At 34.9% G+C, this 19,210-nt stretch overlaps 1 protein-coding gene across 1 annotated transcript in view; it reads left to right on the top strand.

Moving 5' to 3' along the window:
- Positions 1-18,840, top strand: part of LOC138167581 (mannosylglucosyl-3-phosphoglycerate phosphatase-like) — a 107,477-nt gene extending 88,637 nt beyond the window's left edge. The window contains exons 8-10 of the mRNA XM_069096540.1: positions 5,093-5,240; positions 5,873-6,056; positions 18,656-18,840. Of these exons, the coding sequence (XP_068952641.1) occupies positions 5,093-5,240; positions 5,873-6,056; positions 18,656-18,840 (517 nt within the window). The remainder of the gene's footprint in view (positions 1-5,092; positions 5,241-5,872; positions 6,057-18,655) is intronic.
- Positions 18,841-19,210: the final 370 nt, after the last annotated feature.

Below are 19,210 nucleotides of genomic sequence, written 5' to 3'. Positions count from 1 at the left end.
GTGGGGAAATCGTCTGTAAGCCATATAGCAGTGTGTCTTCCACTTAATATATTTTTAACATTACAGACAAAAGGTCATCTTGAACTTGAACTATGAGTATTGGTTAGGAATGAGTGATTATGGCTATTACTAAGCTATGTGATATTGGGCAAACAAGTTTTCTCACTGAATGGGAAGTTTACATAAATAGTTAGGCTTCTTTCAATCACTAAAATTCTCTAACTGTTCTGAAACTTCATTCCCTGCCTCTACTACAACCTTTCTACAACCCATCCTGAATATTGCAGAAAAAATTGTTTTCTCACCAGGATGAGGATAATTTACTCTCAGTATTAAGGTTTTCCAATAGCTATTTTGAACTCTATTTACTATTCTTGTTTCTCCTTCTTAGAAACATTCTTCTCCACCATGTAAATCTCTTTATTTTGTTCTCTGTAACCCATTCTTGTTCCTCTGTGAGTTACACTGTGCTCAGAACATTTTCTCACACCAAGGTCATCCAACTCCTTCCCTTCATTATTAAAGAACTCTTGAAATCCCACTTTCCACATCCTTCATGAAGTGACTAAAAGTGATTTCTTCTGTCTCAAGAATTTTCTGAGCATACTGTTTAACCAATTTTAGATGTTTACTTTTCTGACACAGTTTACACATAATATAAATTGTCTTAATTGCTCAATGTTTGTAAAATTTATCTGAATTTTCTGACCTTTTATTTGCCATCCAGTGCCCATATTATCAGTTTCTTAAAGTTGGCACATGACCTTGCGTAGAGCTATGTGGACATGTTTGCTTATTAGAATATTATATACTTTTTGATGGTGGCTGTGATTTTAATCAGAAAGGTATTTTTATTTTTATAGCTATAGTTTACTTTTTCTTTGCTTACTTAGTTTTAAAACACAAATATATTGCAGGAGGTTTAAGGTATCTACTTCTCTTTTTCTTTTTTTTTTGGTGAGTTTAAAAATTTTTATTTTTTATTATGTACTTGATTATCAACAAAATGAGTAGTCCAATGTACAGGGGAAATAAAAAAGGGGGTTGGCATATGAAACTGGAACTTAAGCGATGTAGTTTTAAAAGTGTATATTTAATTTATTTAATACTAACAAAATCTCCTGTTTGATCCACTTTGATTTGAACCTATTTTTTCTAGTGTATATATATATTTTTTAAATATTTTTAAGCAATCGGGGTTAAGTAACTTGCTCAAGGTTACACGGCCAGTTATTTCTGGGTGTGGTGCTGAGTGTCTGAGCCCGGGATTCGATCTCCAGGTCGTCCCAACACTGGAGCCGGTACTCTTACTAGAGTGCTACCTGGCCGCCCCATCTAGTTTTTATTTATCTTCCTTCCTTCTCCTCTTCAACCTCTTTCTTTTTCTCTTTTCCTCCTTTCCTTTCCTTTCCTTTCCTTTCCTTTCCTTTCCTTTCCTTTCCTTTCTTTTCCTTTCCTTTCCTTTCCTTTCCTTTCCTTTCCTTTCCTTTCCTTTCCTTTCCTTTCCTTTCCTTTCCTTTCCTTTCCTTTCCTTTCCTCTCCCTCCCTTCCTTCTATCCTATTCCCTCCCTTCCTTCTTTCCTATTTTTTATCAGTTATAATTATATACTAGCACTCATTTCTAATAGAAGCCTATAAGTATGATCACATGAAACAAATTAACATATCAGCCATCCTTGAAAATGCAACCTCTACTTCACCTCCTCTCAGCCAAGAAGTGGGTAGCATTCTTCCCCCTCAAACTTTTGAAGTTCTCATTGTTTACTGCATTGATCAGAATTCTGTAGTTTTTCAAAATTGTTTTCCTTTTCACTGTGTAAATTGTTCTCACAATTCTGATTTACCTCATATAAATCTCCCCAAAGTTCTCTGAATCCATGCTTGTCAGAACCCTGGAAACAGCAGTGACTCTCATGGCCCCCATAGCCATCATATAAGAAAGCAACCCTCGTGAAAAAGGGACTCAAAAATTCCCTCTAGCACCAGCAGTTCCTGACCTGCTGCTACCAATGGGATAGGCAAGCCTAATACAAGAAATCCTCAGAAACAGGAAGCAGTATGTACCAGGAAGACCAAAATACTGCCACCCCGATGAAAACTACCAAGTATCCCGTATCATGAAGCTCTAAAAAGAGCATCACCTAGCAACCCACTTTGCTTTTCATTCTAGCTCCTCCAAAGCCATCATGTTGGGACCTAGATCCTGTGGCTAAGGGGTCAAACAGTTCTGCCTCCCCCCCCAAATACAGACAGACCATTTCCCAGCTGAGCATCTGCTTCATTTCTTTGTTACAACAAAAGGTGTTACTATAAATATTTTCATTTAAGTTTTTATTTTCTTTTTAATTTGTGAAATAAAGTAAGCATTTCTATAACACAGTTGAACAAAAAAAATGATTGCGCATGAAACTAAAAATCTGTTATATACAACTTGCTATTCCTTTTAAATTATATATAATAAAGTTATCATGTAACTTTCTTTTTTCCCCCTTTTTTCCTTCCCTCCCCACTCCCTCACTACCATTAGACACAAATATGTGTATGTATACACACAGAGGTATATATATATATATATATATATGTGTGTGTGTGTGTGTGTGTGTGTGTGTGTGTGTATACACACACACACATAAAAATCTTTCTAGACATTTCTATTTATCACTTTACATGTATATATATATATATATATACATATACACATATATAAAAATCCTTCTAGACATTTCTATTTATCAGCTCTTTCTCTGGATACAGACAGTATCTTCATAGATCCTTTGTAGTTTATTTGGGTATTTATAATACTCAAAATGGCTTAGTTACTCAAAGTCTTTCTTAAAACAATAGTGCTATTACCGTATACAGTGATCTCTTGATTCTGCTCATTTTGTTCTTCATTATTTCATGCAAGTCTCTCCGTGTTTTTCTAAAATCAATGAGCTCATTATTTCTTATAGCACAATAGTATTTCATCATTATCTTATACTACAACTTATCCAGCCCTTCCCCAACTGATGGGCATCCCTTAAATTTCCAATTCTTTGCTACAAACAAGGCATGAGGATACTTTTTCTCCTATATTCTCTGATAGTTAGCATTTTCTTCATTATGTTACCTTTGGTAGTCTGTGGGTGTGAGGTGAAACCTTAAAGTTGTTTTAATTTGTATCTTTCTTTGTTAGTGATTTGGAGCCATTTTTCATGTGGTGGTTGATAGTTTGCATTTCTCCATTTGAAAACTACTTGTTAATATCCTTTGATCTTATCTATTGGGAAACTGCTCTTGTTCTTATATATTTTCAGTCTTTCATTTTCCGACATTGGTTCTTTTCCTCTAATATTTTAGAGGAATATATATCTTTATTTAAATTTAAAATTTAATATTTTAAATTTAAAATAAGTTCAAATTTAAAAATATCTTTAAAGGAAATGTGTGTGTGGTGTGTATGAGAGAGACAGAGAGAGACATAAAGAGTGTATTGTTGTTGTTGAATTAATCAGTCGTGTCCAATTCTTCATAATCCCATGGACCATAACACACCAGGCCTTTCTGTTGTCTACTATCTCTCAAAGTCTGTCCAAGTTCATGTTTGTTTTTTGCATGATATTATGCTTCCATCTCATCCTTTGCCATCTCCTTTTCCTTTTGCCAGACATCAAGGTCTTTTCCAGTGAGTCCTATCCTCTTATTATGTGGCCAGAATATTTAAGATTCAGCTTCAATATTCAACCTTCCAGTAAATAGCCTGAAATAATTTCTTTATGTATTGACTAGTTTGACTTCCTTTATGTCCAAGGGACTCTCAGAAGTCTTCTTCAGCACCACAATTCAAAAACATCGATTCTGGGGCTCACCTTTCCTTATAGTCCAACAGCCATACATAACTACTAGAAAAGGCATGGCTTTGACTGTATGGATCTTTATGATGTCTGTGCTTTATGCTGTCTATATTTGCCATAGCTTTCCTTCCACAGAGCAAGTGTCTTTCAATTTCATGGCTGCAGTTGCCATCTGCAGTGATCTTTGAGCCCAAAATTCTAAATTCTGACACCATTTCTATTTCTTCTTCCTCTGTTTGCCAGGAAGTGATAGGACCAGTTGCCAAGATCTTAGTTTTTTTGATGTTAAGCTTCAAGCCAGCTTTTACACTCTCCTCTTTCACTTTCATCAAGAGGCTTTTTAATTCCTCTTCACTCTCTACCTTCAGAGTGGTATTGTTGATATTTCTCCTGGCAAACTTAACTTTAGCTTTTGATTCATCTAGCTGGTCATTTCACATGATGTACTCTGTACATAAGTTAAATAAGGCAACAATATATGGCCTTGTTGTACTCCTTTTCCAGTCTTGAGCTGATCAGTTGTTCCATATTCAGTTCTAACTTGCTGCTTACTCTGCAGGTTCTTCAGGAGACAAGTAAGATGATCTGGTACTTCCATATCTTTTCCACATTTTGTCATGATCCACACAAAGACTTTAATGTAGTCAGTGAAGCAGAAATAGATGATTTTTTTCCTGGAATTCCCTTGCTTTCTCCATAATCCAGTTAGTGTTGGCAATTTGGTCTCTAGTTCCTTTGACTCTGAAAACTAGTCTGTTCTTATGATAGTTTTCAGTTCACACATTGCTGAACCCTAGCTTGCAGAATTCTTAAGCATAATTTTGCTGGGGTGTGTAATGAGTACAGTTGCTTGATAATTTGAACATTCCCAGGCCTTGCCTTTCTTCAGGATTGGAACGTAAATTGATCTTTTCCAAACCACCAGCCACTGTTGTGTTTTCTAAATTTGCTGGCATATTGAGTGTAACACTTTAACAGCATCATCTTTTAGGGTTTTAAATAGCTCAGCTGGAATTCTATCACCTCCACTAGTATTGTTAGTAATGCTTTCTAAGGCTTTTTGAGTATTACGAATTAAAAGAGTTGTTTCTTATGGTTTGTAATTCTTGAAGGTAATTAGTTTGGGTAATTTTTTAATTTTACACTGGCTAACAAAATATGTTCATTTATAGTTTTAAAAAACGATTTCTTTCACATCTATATGTCTTTTGATAGAGATAGCAGTTCTATTAGAACATTACCTTTTTAAATTTCAGATTTCCTCAGGTTGCAGGAATGGAATTTGGGTTTGATCCAGATGCAGAGCCGGGACACCGAATTGTACGAGACACTGTAAAAATTCAAGGACAATACTTAAGGAAAAAACAAGTATATCTTCTTGCTATTAAGGAGTACATTGCAAATGTGAGATTTTGTTCATTTGAAATTATTATTTGAAATTAAATCAGTACCTTGGAAGGTTTTCCGTAAAGTAAAACCTTGCCTTTTGATTTCATTTTATCACTGATTTCAGTAAATATTATCAGTATATTTTAAGTTGCTTCCTACATTTTGAATTCCATTTTTTTTCATTATTTGGATATCTAGCCCCATTATAATCACTGCTCTTTTTGTATGGCCAGATATTAAAAATACAGTAACACATTTGTATATCTTATTTTTGAAGGTTTTTTAAAATTAGTTATCAACATTCTTAGCTATGTTTACTAGAAAGAATGGGTTTCTGTACATAAATTATAGTGATTTTTGGTTTGATTATGCACAAACTTAGGCCTGCTATGGCTCATTTGTAAGAATTTCTTGCCCAGACAGGCCCTAGGCTGCTTGATAATAGAGTCAGAGGGATCAGGACTCACAGGGAGTGGGAAGGGAGATTGTGAGTTTATTATTGCATATGTGTAAGAAATATCCACCTTTGATTACATATTAGTGAATGTGAGTCATTATTTCAAAGGCAAATATAAAAATTTTAAATTATCCTTTGTCTTGTATTACCTGAAATGAATAATTGAAATATTTTTTTGTTTTTTTTTTAGGGGAAGGATGGTTATATAATGCTTAAAAGTTGTCCTCAAATGTTTGATACAGAAACTGCACAGACACTTTCCACAGTGGTTCTGAATCACTTTGAATCGGTCCAAATTGTGCAGGGTAGGAAGCAGTGCCTTTCAGGCCATCGAATGAGCTTAATTACTATGTCTAAAACAGCATCATTTACAGGTAATTGGAATTTTGTTTTATAGAAAATAACTTACTCATTTTAATAGGTAGCATTCACTCAGTATTGATTCACATTCATTTTTATGTCAGTCATCACTTGATATGATGAGATTGGATATATACTCGTGTCAAAAATGGATACTCTTGTGTGTGCTCTTTCAGTTTCTGGTGAAGAAACTGAGCCATTCAATCATACTACTGGGTTTTGTGCCTCCTGTTGTCCATTTGTGGTCCTGTGGCTTCCAATTTATGAAACGAATGATGCATTTATTATCCATTATTCTTGCTATGTGAACTACTGAGTCCCTGCAACAGGACAAATTGTGCACCTCTGGCATTCTTCAGAGTTCTTCCCTTGTCTTGTAAATCATAGAAAGGTTCTGCAAAAGAAAGTTTATGCATATTACTATTTGCTTTAAGGTAATCTAGTAATATAATGTTGCACATTCTTTTGAGAATGTAGTATAGAAATGGAAAAGATAATTTCCACATGAACACCATAACCTCTATTGAAGTATGCTTGTTTATTTATAACTTGAAATTCACAGTTCAACTTTAGATTTTCTGGTGGGAATGGCTGGTCTGAATTTACCTTCAAATTTACCTACAATTAAAATTGAACTGGAAAATCTTTCTAATCTCACACTAATTTTTTTTTCCTATATGAGTGTAAAAGAAGTTCTTTTTTATGGTCAGTCCCTCAGTTTATGCCTGTGATTTCATCTATCCACCTCCTCTCCCTCTAGCTGCTTATTCCTTCAGTCTTAACTTCTCTAGGGTCTTTTATTCTACAATAGTTGTCAGGACTACCTTATCTTAACAAGGGGAAAAACACCTCACTTGAACCTTTTGCCCCTTAAAACAACTATCCTGTTTCTCTCCCTTTTTTTGTCCAGCATTTGATCATAATTTCATAATCTATCAAGTGCTACTTCTATTTCTTTACCAATCCACTGTCTTCTATGCTTTTCATTCCTCTAAGGACTAGATTAGAGTCCTAGTCTCTGAACCTAATGGCCTTTACTCAGTCCTCATTCCTCTTGATCACTGTAGCATTTGACACCATCCAGTCTATCCAGAAAGCATTTACTGTTTACTACAATAATCATCAATGACTTGTCAAATGCTTATTACTATGTTCCAGGCCCTGTTTTAAATGTTGAAGAAATAAAATCAGAAACAATCCTTGCTCTCTGTAGCAACAAGCACCCCAGTGTCCCCAGGGTGGCTGCCAACACAGGTTCCTAGATCTGCTTCGCTAAAGGAAAGCAACTCAAAATGGGTTAACAAGCTTACTTTAATCTGTCAAACATACATCATTTACTTAGTTCAGGGAAAAAAAGGTCAACACCCCAAACTTCAGAATATACAGACAGAAATTACAAGACAGAGAAACAGATCAAGCAGACGGGCTTCCAAACTGTCTGACCATTACATACATACATACCTAATCACAGTTACCAGAGAGGGAAGCATCAATATCTGGGTTTTTCAAAGCCAGGGGGCCTCTCAATGGCTGCCCAGAGTCTCATCTGGTCAAATCACACAACACTTCTCAAAGTGAGCCTCAAACCAAAGTCTCACATCAAGGATTATATAGCCTTTTCCTGGGTCAGAGAATGCAACAACCCTCTTGACCCACTGCTCAATCACAAAGCACCAAGGTGTGGGTGTTCCTGAAAAACAAGCCTCCCACCACAGGCTCCAGGTGCACTTAACCTAGGAGAGGGAAGATCTTAAAAATTTACATTCCTATTACACTCTCAAGGAGCATACATTTTAAAAGGGAAGACATCATATGAATAACTAGGTATAATAGTAATAATAGAATAAGCTATGTACAGAGTACATGTAAAATAATCTGATAGGAGGAGGCATTTGCAGCAAGGGAGCCTGGGAATGGCCTCCTACCTAAGGTGGGATTTAAGAAGAGTTTTTAAGAAAGTCAGGGAAAAGAAAGGATGGGGTAGAGGGGAAGGAGAAGGGCATGCCAAATATGGGGCATCAAGAACAAAGGTGTGGAGACAGGGTGGAATATTGTGTTTAAGGAACTGCAAGATGGCCAGTGCAACTGGAGAGGAGAAAGGGTAAAAAGAATGATGAGAGGAAGGAGGCAGGTTAGGATGAGTTTGAGGTGCCAAACAAAAAAGCCCATATTTGATTCTGATAGTAAGAAGTTGCTACTGGAGCTCACTAAGCAGGGAGGTAGAATAATCCCTCTTACATTTTAGAAAAATCACCTTGAGGGGCGGCCAGGTAGCACAGCAAGTAAGAGCACCGGCTCCAGTGTTGAGAAGACCTGGAGATCGAATCCCGGGCTCAGACACTTAGCACCCACCCAGAAACACCTGGCCGTGTAACCTTGAGCAAGTTACTTAACCCCAATTGCTTAGAGGCGGCCAGGTGGCTCAGCGAGTAAGAGTACCGGCTCCAGTGTTGGGACGACCTGGAGATCGAATCCCGGGCTCAGACACTCAGCACCACACCCAGAAATAACTGGCCGTGTAACCTTGAGCAAGTTGCTTAACCCCGGTTGCTTAAAAAAAAAAAAAAGAAAGAAAAGAAAAATCACCTTGGCAATAGAAGAGGAAGATTTAGAATGGAGAGAAACTTGAAATACACAGAAAGGTTAGAAAGCTACTGCAGTCATCCAGGCAAAGGATGAGAGCCTGAACTAGGGTTGTAGCTATATGTTATATAAGTATGTATGCATACATATATATGTGTGTGTGTATATGTGTATATATGCATACACATATACAGAAGGAGACATAGATGAAAGGTATTGTGAAGATAGAAATGACAAGATTTGTCAGTGGATTAGATATCTAGAGTTAATGAGAGTGAAGAATTGAGAATGATGCTAAGGTTGTGAAACTGGGTGAGGGCGACCAGAAGATAGAAGTGTCCTTGACAGTAATAGAGAAGTTCAGAAAGATAAAGATAAGACTTTCTGTTTTATATTTGTTGAGTTTGAGATACCTACAGGATATCCAGCTCAGTATTTTCAAGAGGCAACTGGAGATGGGTGACTACTTCAGGAGAGAGTTGTTGTTTTTTTTTTTAAAGCTATTGAGACGGTTGAGATTTAAAAACAGTGCACAAGTCAAAAACTTCTCCCTCAAGCTTGACACCCAGCATGCCACCATGGCAAATGCAGAGGCAGGAAAGCTGCACCCAAGTGAATCAGTGCTGTATCTTTACTGAATATCCTTTCCATGCTGTGGTTCAGTAAACTTCCTTTTGTTAAATATCAGATGGACTATAAATGTCTTCTTTTTTTTTTTTTTGCCTTTTTGGAGGGCAATTGGGGTTAAGTAACCTTGCCCAAGGTTACATGGCTAGTTTTTTTTTTGTGTGTGTGTGGGTGTTAAGTGTCTGAGGCCAGAACCAAACTCTGGTCCTCCTGTCTCCAGGAGTTGGCGCTTTACTCACTGCGCCACCTAGCCACCCCTAAGTGTATTGTTTCTTAATAGTCCTGAACTTGAATTACTGGACAAGCTTAAGTCTGGTCTGGTTTGCAGTACCCTCCATCTTAAAATGCTTTTCTCCCTTCGTGATGTATATCCTACTTCTTAATTTTCTTCTGCCCCTTAAATATTAGCATTCCCCACTTTTTCCCCTTGACTCTTTGTTATTCCTTCTTCATTTCCTTTCCCTTGGAGATTTCATGGCATTGACTATCATTTTTATTTGTATGATTCTTAAATAATTAACATTTAGTCACAGGTTCTTTCCTGAACCAAGGTGTTGCCATTTCAGCTGCTTACTAGACATTTCCATTTGGACATCTCATTGACAGCTTGCTGTCCAAACTGAAGGCATCTTTACATAAAAAAACCTGACTTCTCCCTCCTGGCTTCCTATTTCTTTTAGAAGTACCATTATCATACTAGTTACCTAGCCCGGGAATCTTGGAGCAATCTTAAACTCCTTTTTTTTTTTCCTCCCACATATATTAGCCTACCACTTCTATCTCCACAATTTCTTGATTTAACCACTTCCTTTGCGTTTCAACTACTAGGATTGCACAGTGGGTATAGTAAGAAACTTGGATTCAGGAGGATCTGATTTCAAATCCTCCCTCAGATATTTACTTTCTGTATTACCCTGGGCAAGTCACTTAAACTCAGTTTCCTCATCTGTAAGATGAGAATATTAATAGTACCTATTTCACAGGGTTGTTGTGAAGATCAAATAAAATAACATATGTAAAGTACTTTGTGAACCTTAAGGCATAATGTAAATGCTATTGTTATTATCATCATTATTATTGCCATCCTAATTAAGAGTCTTAGGGCCTTGGCGTACCATAATACTGTTTTTATTAGTTTACTTTTTTTGCTTAAAAATTTTCATTAAATTCCTGTTGCCTCCAGTTTAAATGAAATTGAATTGTTAGGTATTTATTGAGCAGCTACTATGTGGAAAACCTATGTATTAAGGGATATTTGAAGAAGTTTGGTCCTTTCCTTCATGCAACTTTTTACTTGGGCACCAAGTCATAAACATGGGAAAAGTTAAATAACAATAAAGTAGTTGAAGAACAATTTATGGCAATAATAGAAAGTGTCATAAGACAATACAAGATTTATTGCCAAAATGAGTGAATAAATAATTTACTCTAGATTTAAGAGGAGGAATAAATCATTTTAGGCTGAGATGGTCAAAGAAAGCATTATTGTAAGATATGGTAAGATTTGAGCTGAAGATTCTTGGAAGTCTGGTAAGAGTTTAATGTTATAAAAAACAGGAGGAAATAATTTAAAGTCAAGCTTTGTAGGTTATGTAACCAACAAAACAGAGGGTTACTTTCTTCTGTCCCCATCACTTCTCAGAAATTCCTCAAAAGAACAATTATGTGTTAAGACATAGAGCAATTACAGCTTTCTTCACAGGCTGACACCAAGAAGCCTAACAAGGTAACAGCCTTATGAATTAACAGTTGAGAACACAAATTCCTAACTCTCTCCCCACTCCTCAGTACTGTTTCCCACCCTCACCAGCTTCCTTTCTGTGATAGGGTGCACAACACTATCTACCACCTCCAGGATTCAGAATTTTTTGATGCTGTTGCAGTTTCTGTTAGCACACCCTTCCTCTCCCTTCACCTCACCATTTTATAGCAACAAGAACATACCTCAACTGTGTCTTCCTACATGCAGAAGAGGATGTGTAGGAGGGTGGGGGAGTATTCCAACACTAGGGGAGGGCACCAGTGTACATATGAGCTTAAACCAGACCTGGTGGGAAGGGCACTAGCATAGGCCAGTCCTGTCCCCCAAGCAGTTGCTTGAGACAAGAACTGATGTCAATGTAAAGGGAATTCCTCTATGTAAAAGGAAGTTGAGATGTATCCCTCAGGGGATCTACCTTCAAAAGGGAAGGAGTCAGGAAGTGACAATTAGGGAATGAACATAAGGAAAAAAAAGATTAAAATCACCAATGACTTCAGGAGGAAAAAAACTCAGTTAAAAACCTAGAGCAAAACAAATGAATCAATAGAGAAGGTATTCCCTTTTATTTTAAAAGAAAGGTTACTACTAAGGCATCAAAACAGTGGTGAATGTCTCTAAACAAAAATTTCAAGACCAGGGAAATTGAAGCAACACCTGATGAAACAGAACCCTGAGGATTCTCAAGAGAGCATAAAATCACAAGATCTTCCCAAATTGTTCAAGAGAGGAATAAGAATCTTGAAATAAATTAAAAGATAACAAATGGGAGAATTTGTGGCCTGTATAACAGAAAAAATATTAGTAAAATAGAAAAACTTAACTCCACAGTGATGAGTCTCTCCAAAAATGTGAAAGATAGAACAACTGATTGGGCATATAAATATCCTGAGGGAAAGGACAATATAAAAGAGAAAAGAAGCAAAAAGTAATAGTAAGAGAATAGTTTTATATTTACATAAACAAAACAGATCTATCTCAAAGACAGTATGCAAAGACATCTTAAGGATCTTAATGTCTTAGAAGAATGTAACAGGTTAAAAAAAATAGCCACTATAATGCAATGCATAATACAAGAGAACTTTTAAGAACTGAATACAGAAAAGAAAGGGCTAATTTTTAAAAATCTAGATATCCTCAAGAAAAAAAAAAGAATTCTGTGCTGCAAACTCCAAGACTCCATTGTGATAAATTTAAGAATTCCAGTGACACAGAAAGTTCTTCATATCACCAGGAAGAAGACTCTCAAATGTAAATGAAGGAAAATTTAAATAGAATGAAAATATTTTGTATCCACCAGAAACTGCAGAAAGGAATGGAACAATATATTCCAAAAATCAAGGGAGCTCAAGATAAAACCCAAAATGGCACATTCTACTAATTTGAACCTAATTGTTAATGAAAAGAAGATGGTGATTAAATAAAAGAGAAATTTTTGAAGCACTCCTGCATAAAAAAGTTGTAGATTATTTGACTTGCAAACACCTCAAGTAAAAAAAATAAGATAAATATAACTAGCAAGGAAAGAAAAAAATAACAAAATAAATCACCTCATCTCACAGCATCATTAAAAGGCAAATCCTAGAAAGAAATTCTTATGTTGGTAAAGGAGCAAAAAGAGGGACCAGTAAAATACTTACAAAAAGTGTGCTAGGGAATAAAGATGAAAATGTAACTTAAAGAAATAGGAGAAGCCGTGGAGGGAGAGGCCCAGAACACCATCGACTAAACATCTCAATTTGTCCCCTCCCTCCCTTCCTTTACAAGTAATTCAGTGTATTTTGTGGGAGTAAATTGCAGAAATTAGAAGGTGCATTTAAAGGAAGAGGAGAGGTACAAGATACAGGGAAATATATGATGTATCTTAATAAAGTGAATAGTAAATAATGAAGAGAAAATACCTCCAATGGTGTCTCATTAAGAAGAGGGGTTATAGGAGAATGGGTGAAGTGGTAAGGGAATGATTGAAATGAGAGAAAGAGGGAAATTTTGAATCAGCAATGAGAGGAGGTCCTACTGAAGAAAACACCCATGAGGGGAAAGAGATTCTATAATGGAAAACGGGGAACCTTGCAGTATGCATAATCTACAGGGACTTTGTACTTAGACAAAGTCCTCTGAATGAGTTTTTGGTCCTCTATTGACTCAGGAGAAGGTAAATCTGAGCGACTGGGTGCAACTAGTCCTGAGAAGTGTGTGAGGACATACACCTAGAGAGGAGGTTCCATGGTAAATGGGAAAGATAATGATCAAGGAGGGAGGGACAGGGAAATTTCTACATGGGGCAATATTTCCATTCTTACTACCTCTGATAGAAACTGGTACTTGTAAGAACTAGACACAACACCAATTAAAAGAGAAGGGAGTTTGGGGGGAGGATTGAGGAGAAAAGTTCCTCAAGACAATAACGTGAAAATTGTTTGGAAGAGGAAACTCAAACTTGGCATTTTAGATGCTTTTATTCCACGAGGAACACCAAACCCCTAAAGAAGGAATAAATAAATGTAAAGAACATGAATGAAATAATAAAAATTTAGATAAGGGAATAGAATTAAGAACAAAGTTTTTAAAAATCCCTTATTAGAAAAAGAAGTGCAGAAAAATTTTTAAACAAGAAAAATAGCAAAAAGGGCAAAGGGGAATAATTAGATAAATAAAAGAATTAAGATAGATGAATAAAAGGAAATAAAAATCAAGTTAAATAAAACTCCAAAATGAGGAAAAAGGATGAATAATAATTGGACTGGAGTCCTGCTTCAGTTGAGTCAGTTGAGGGTGAGGAGAAGAAAGCCTTTGGGAATAAAATCGCCAAAATAATTGTAGGAACAAAATGCTTTAATAACAACAAAAACAAATCAAATTAAAAAAAAACCAATACTACAGACAAATTGAAGAAAATAAAATTTTCCTGACTTTAAATGCAAATGACTTAAACAGTCCAAGAAAATAAACAATAATTTGGGTAAGAAAATAAAACTCCACAATCTGTTGTTTACAAGAAGAAATACCTCAACCTCACCTCCAACCCCCCCAACTACCTCCACCACCAAAACATACACAGAATGAAAATGAGGGGCTGGAACAAAATTTACTGTGCATCAAGTCAATTTTTAAAAGCAGCAATTGCAATCATGCTATCAGCAAAGCAAAAACAAAATTTCACAACATAGAGATAAATAAGGAAACTATGTTATACTTGAAGGAACCATAAGCCAATATGAAACTTATATTCTCTAAATGTCATACATTTAAATTTATAAAGGAGAAATTAAGTGAATTACAAGAAAACATACATAGTAACACAATAATAGTAAGAGATTTTAATGTCCCTTTTTCAGATTTGAAAAAATCTAGCAAAAAGATAAACAATGGGGAAGATATTGAAATAAATAAATTGGTAGAGAAACAAGAGCTAAAAGATTGATAATGTCTTCTAAATAGGAACACTAAAGAATATATATATTTCTCGACATTACATGGGACTTTTACAAAATTTGACTATATATATTAGTGCTCAATGGGGCAGCTAGGTGATACAGGGTATAGAGTGCAGGGCCTAGAATCAGGAAGACTCATCTTCCTCAATTCAAACCTGACCTGAGACATTTATTAACTGTGTGACCTTGGGCAAGTCACTTAACCCTGTTTGCCTGACCTTCCTCATCTGTAAAATGAACTGGAGTAGGGAATGGCAAACCACTCCAGTATCTTTGCCAAGAAAACTCCAGATGGGGTCACAAAGAGTAAGACATGATTGAAATAACTGAACAACAATAAATAGGGCACAGAGGCATTGAAAATAAATGTAACAAGGCAGAAATAATAAACATATTCTATAAGTCATAACATCTTAAAAAATAGTAATTAGTTAAGGGAATGCAAACAAAAGACATGAAGACTTAGTGAAATCGTAAATAATGAGTGTATCAAGGAACAAATCATAGAGATGATATGAAAAAATCATAATGATAAAACATACCTAATACTACAACAAATTATTCTGAAAAATTGAGAAATTGCTCTGCCAAATTCTTTTTATGAGATAAAAATATTGTCATAATTCCTGAATCAAGGAAGGATAGAGCAAAGAAGAATTATAAACCAATATCATTAATAAGTATTAATTCAGAAATTTTAAATAAAATCCTGCCAAACGGTTGATAGTAATTAATGCAAGAAATTAGTTATGACCAATCTGGATTTATATCTGACATGTTAGGATGGCTCAATATCAGAAAAAGATCAGCATATTCATATTCAAAATAAAAACATTCAAAACATGGTTATCTCAAATGTAGGGAAAAAAAACTTTTGACAATGTACAAAACTCATTTTTACTTAAAAAACACCACCACCACATTAACATATAGGTATAGATTCTCATTGTATCGTGATCTATGGACCTCTGGAAGACTCCAAGGTCAAAATTTTTCATAATACTACTAAGATATTATGTATCTATTGAAATGCCCCTCTCTTTTTCCAAGTAAATATCTATTTGAGGCTAGATTTTCTTTGTGTACTTCTACCAAAACAACATACTGCAACAGATTGAACACGGGAGTAGATATGAGAATACAGCTATTATCTACTAAGCCAGGCATTTAAAATATTTTCAAAAATACCTAAAATGATGTCACATCACTATTTTTTCTTTTTTAAAAAAAATATACTTTCATAAAAATGTTATTTGTATTACCATGTGTTTATTATTGTTTCTTTAAATGAGTTAAATATTTAAAAATTTGTTAGTTTTAGTTTCTAACACAGCAAATATAGATAGATATAAACCACATAAACATAAACTCTTTGGGGTCCTCAGTAATTTTCAGGAGTATAAAGTGAACTGCCCTTAGAAAATACGAGAACTTGTGGCATAGATGGATCTTTTTGCAGTAGCATAAAAAAGTACCTGTCTGAAACTAAAGCATCACGTCATCAGCAAATAGAGGTAGTTTTATTTCCTCCTTGCACCCTTAATTTCTTTCTCTTATTGCTATTGCTAGCATTTCTAGATCTATATCCAAAAATACTGGAGAGAGTGAGCATCTAGCTTTACTTCTGTAATTATTGAAAAAAAAAAAAACAACTTGCAGTATATCCCATTTCATATGATTCTATTGTTAAGTCTTTCAAAGAATATTTAGAAATTTGGATGTATTTATAAGACTCCTCACTGTAAAAAGAGCCTTTAAGGTAGCATGTTATATTACTGAATCAAATGCTTTTTCTTTTCTTTTTAAAATTTTCTTTTCTTTTTTTCAAATGCTTTTTCATAATCAATAATGAGCACAATGAAATCTTGTATTCTACACATCTTTTAGTCAGTTGTAAAATGGTAAAGATGGGGTCATTGTTAAATGTCATTTGGGTAAGCTTGCTTATTTCCCATTGATGCCCTTATGGGAGATGTCCTTGATTTGTGAATAGATGACTCTTGAAAATATTTTGCATTGGTGAACAAATAGACATATATATTTGTAATTTATGTTTTCCAGGTTGCCTTTTTTGATGTTAATAAAAACTAAGATTTTTTTTCCCGGAAAAGCTGGTATATACTTCTCCCTCCAGTATCTCAACTGTCAGTCCTTCAAACCCCCCACTTGTCTCTTTCAGCGCTGATTTCTTCTATCGGTAACTTGGTCCAATCCAGTGGTTTTACTCATTTTTGTTCTCTTTTGTACCAGGTGACTTCCCCTGCTCCCACATTTGGCACTGTGAGGTAGGGTCCAGGTGTGGCAGTTCCACTGTTCTTGATAGTTAAAATAGTTATAGTTATCTTTACGGGTCTTTTTCATTTTTCTTCTCTTTGTTGTCTTTCATTTTCATTCATAAATGGCTTTGGGGTGACTGTTTAGTTGGATCTCTTTGTAATTTTCTCTTAAATTGGTTTTACTTTGTGTACTACTTCTTTATGCTTTATCAACATGATGCTGCTCATAAATGTTTCATCTTTATTTGCAAGATTTTGCAAGCAAATTTGCATTCTAAAGTTGTATTGACTTTAACTTTTACCTCTCCACACCTTTTCTCATTATTATTATTTCTTGCTTTTCTAATCTTTGCCCTGATAACTTGGTGGTTGTCTGACTGTTCACAGACAGGTGATTCAGAGTTAAATCCCACATCTTTTCCTGTCTATTAAAATACAACTTTTTATTTTACATTTTTTAATGTAAAACTTACATAAATGGAAGAACTTATTCTTCCATTAAACTGCAATGTCCTTTTTCTGGTTTTCTTTATAGAATGTTAAGATTGGTATAATTCATCTCTTTTAATATGAAATCCTTTCCATTCTTTAATCATTGGTCAGCGATCTCTGATTTAGAGTATAAGTAGTAACATTAAAGTTTGTAGAGACAGCCTAATAACTGTAACTTTTAATACACTGTATTCCTTTTCCTATCACTATACCACCATCATTGCATAAACAACATAGGGCCACACAGGATTGAGAGTTTTTTTTTTTAATATTTTCCTTTGTTTTGTGGATTGTCCTGGCCAAAAGATGCATCACTGCCCCACTGGTAATGAGCCTTTGCATATGTAGGTAAACTAGTGCTCAGAAAGCTGATTTAGTTTATTGCCAGATCTCTACTTAAAGCTATTCTAATTGTAGGACCTACAAGATCCTATGCTCTACAGGCATTGTCTTTGACAGCACAGTGGTCACCTCAGTGCCATGAAGAGACGTTGGAATAGGACTTTTTAGAGAATATAAAGGAATAGTTGGGGAGAAAAGATAGAATAGTAGTTCTATAATAAGTATTTATTTTAATGTGGTAGTAATAGCCCATAAGCAGAATAAGCATTTCTCTTTAATATAGTATACTAGGACCAGATTGTGAAGTGTCTTGAAATTGATACATTTGCTGTTTGAGAACAGTGTTTTCCTGATTTCATACATTTGTATACTTTTAAATATGCCACAGTAACTTAGCACAGCAACTTACAAATGTTTAAGAAAAGGTGTTTAATAAATATTTTAAATTCTATTTTGAAATTCTGTTAATTTATGAAATATTATTGAGTACTAATTTACCATGACTTCAGCTCAGATTCATTTTTTTAAGATGTGGAAGCCTAAAGGTAGTCTCTTTTATTACTTTATTCATTTCTAAAGTTGAAAGAACCAATGCATACAGTTTCCTGAAAAAATGCTAGATTACAATTTTTTTTTTTTTTGCTTTTTGGAGGGGGGAGGAGAGGGCAATTGGGATTAAGTGACTTGCCCAAGGTCACACGGCTAGTTTTTGTGTGTATGTGTCAAGTGTCTGAGGCCGGATCCAAACCCAGGTCCTCCTGACTCCAGGGTCGGTGCTCTACTCACTGCGCCACCTAGCCACCCCTAGATTATTTGAATTAAGAAAAGTGAGTGGAATTCTGATTGTATTAGGACACATAATATTTACCTGTTAAAATTTATATATGGTTCTGTAGTTTGATTTAGGGAGAGTAGATCATCAGAGAAATCCCAGTTAGAAAATGTAATTATAGTAAAAAATATAGTGCTGACATATAAGTAAACTTTTTAATTTAAATAACAAAAAGCCCTATTTATGTGGACATTATCATTGCATATAACTGCTTGATAAATATTCTTTGAATCAAAACTACATATTAAACTTACTTTCATTACAGCCTTTGAAGAAAAATCAGATAAAAAAACAGCACTAATGGCAGTACCGGGTATAGAAGGAAGAATTTGCCATATTTCTCAGGATATGAAAGAACATTTGCGGCAACTTAGAACTGCAAGAAAGCAAGGACTAAGAACATATCCCACAATTAATGACAATACATGTGAAAATTCTGATTCTGACTGAAATACCATAGGTAATATTTGGAGCCTAATTACAGAAAATTTTGCCAATTAATGCCAGAATATATTTCACTTAATATGCAATTTTTGTATATTCAGGCTTGATTATAGCATGTTTAATACATTTTGATTTTTTTAAAAAATTGTTTAAACTGTGATTTTTATCTTACTGTTATCACTCTGAAAGTTTTTGTTTCTGTTCACCTTACAGCTTATCAAGACATGTAAACTATTGTCTCTTAAGTGTGTCATTTGGGGGAAAATGTATATACTTTGTGCAGATTATTCTGCTGTGTTTACTTTAAAAGAATGAACTTCATAGTGTTATTTTCCATATTAAATGATTCTTATGCTCATATTTCATAGTAGCAATG

Source organism: Petaurus breviceps, unplaced genomic scaffold, assembly GCF_028583685.1.
Source record: "Petaurus breviceps papuanus isolate PSGF00001 unplaced genomic scaffold, PetGlider_PUasm1.0 229, whole genome shotgun sequence".
In the NCBI taxonomy this organism is placed as follows: domain Eukaryota; kingdom Metazoa; phylum Chordata; class Mammalia; order Diprotodontia; family Petauridae; genus Petaurus; species Petaurus breviceps.
The sequence above is the reverse complement of the archived record's forward strand: the minus strand, read 5'-3'. Positions and strand labels throughout refer to the sequence as shown.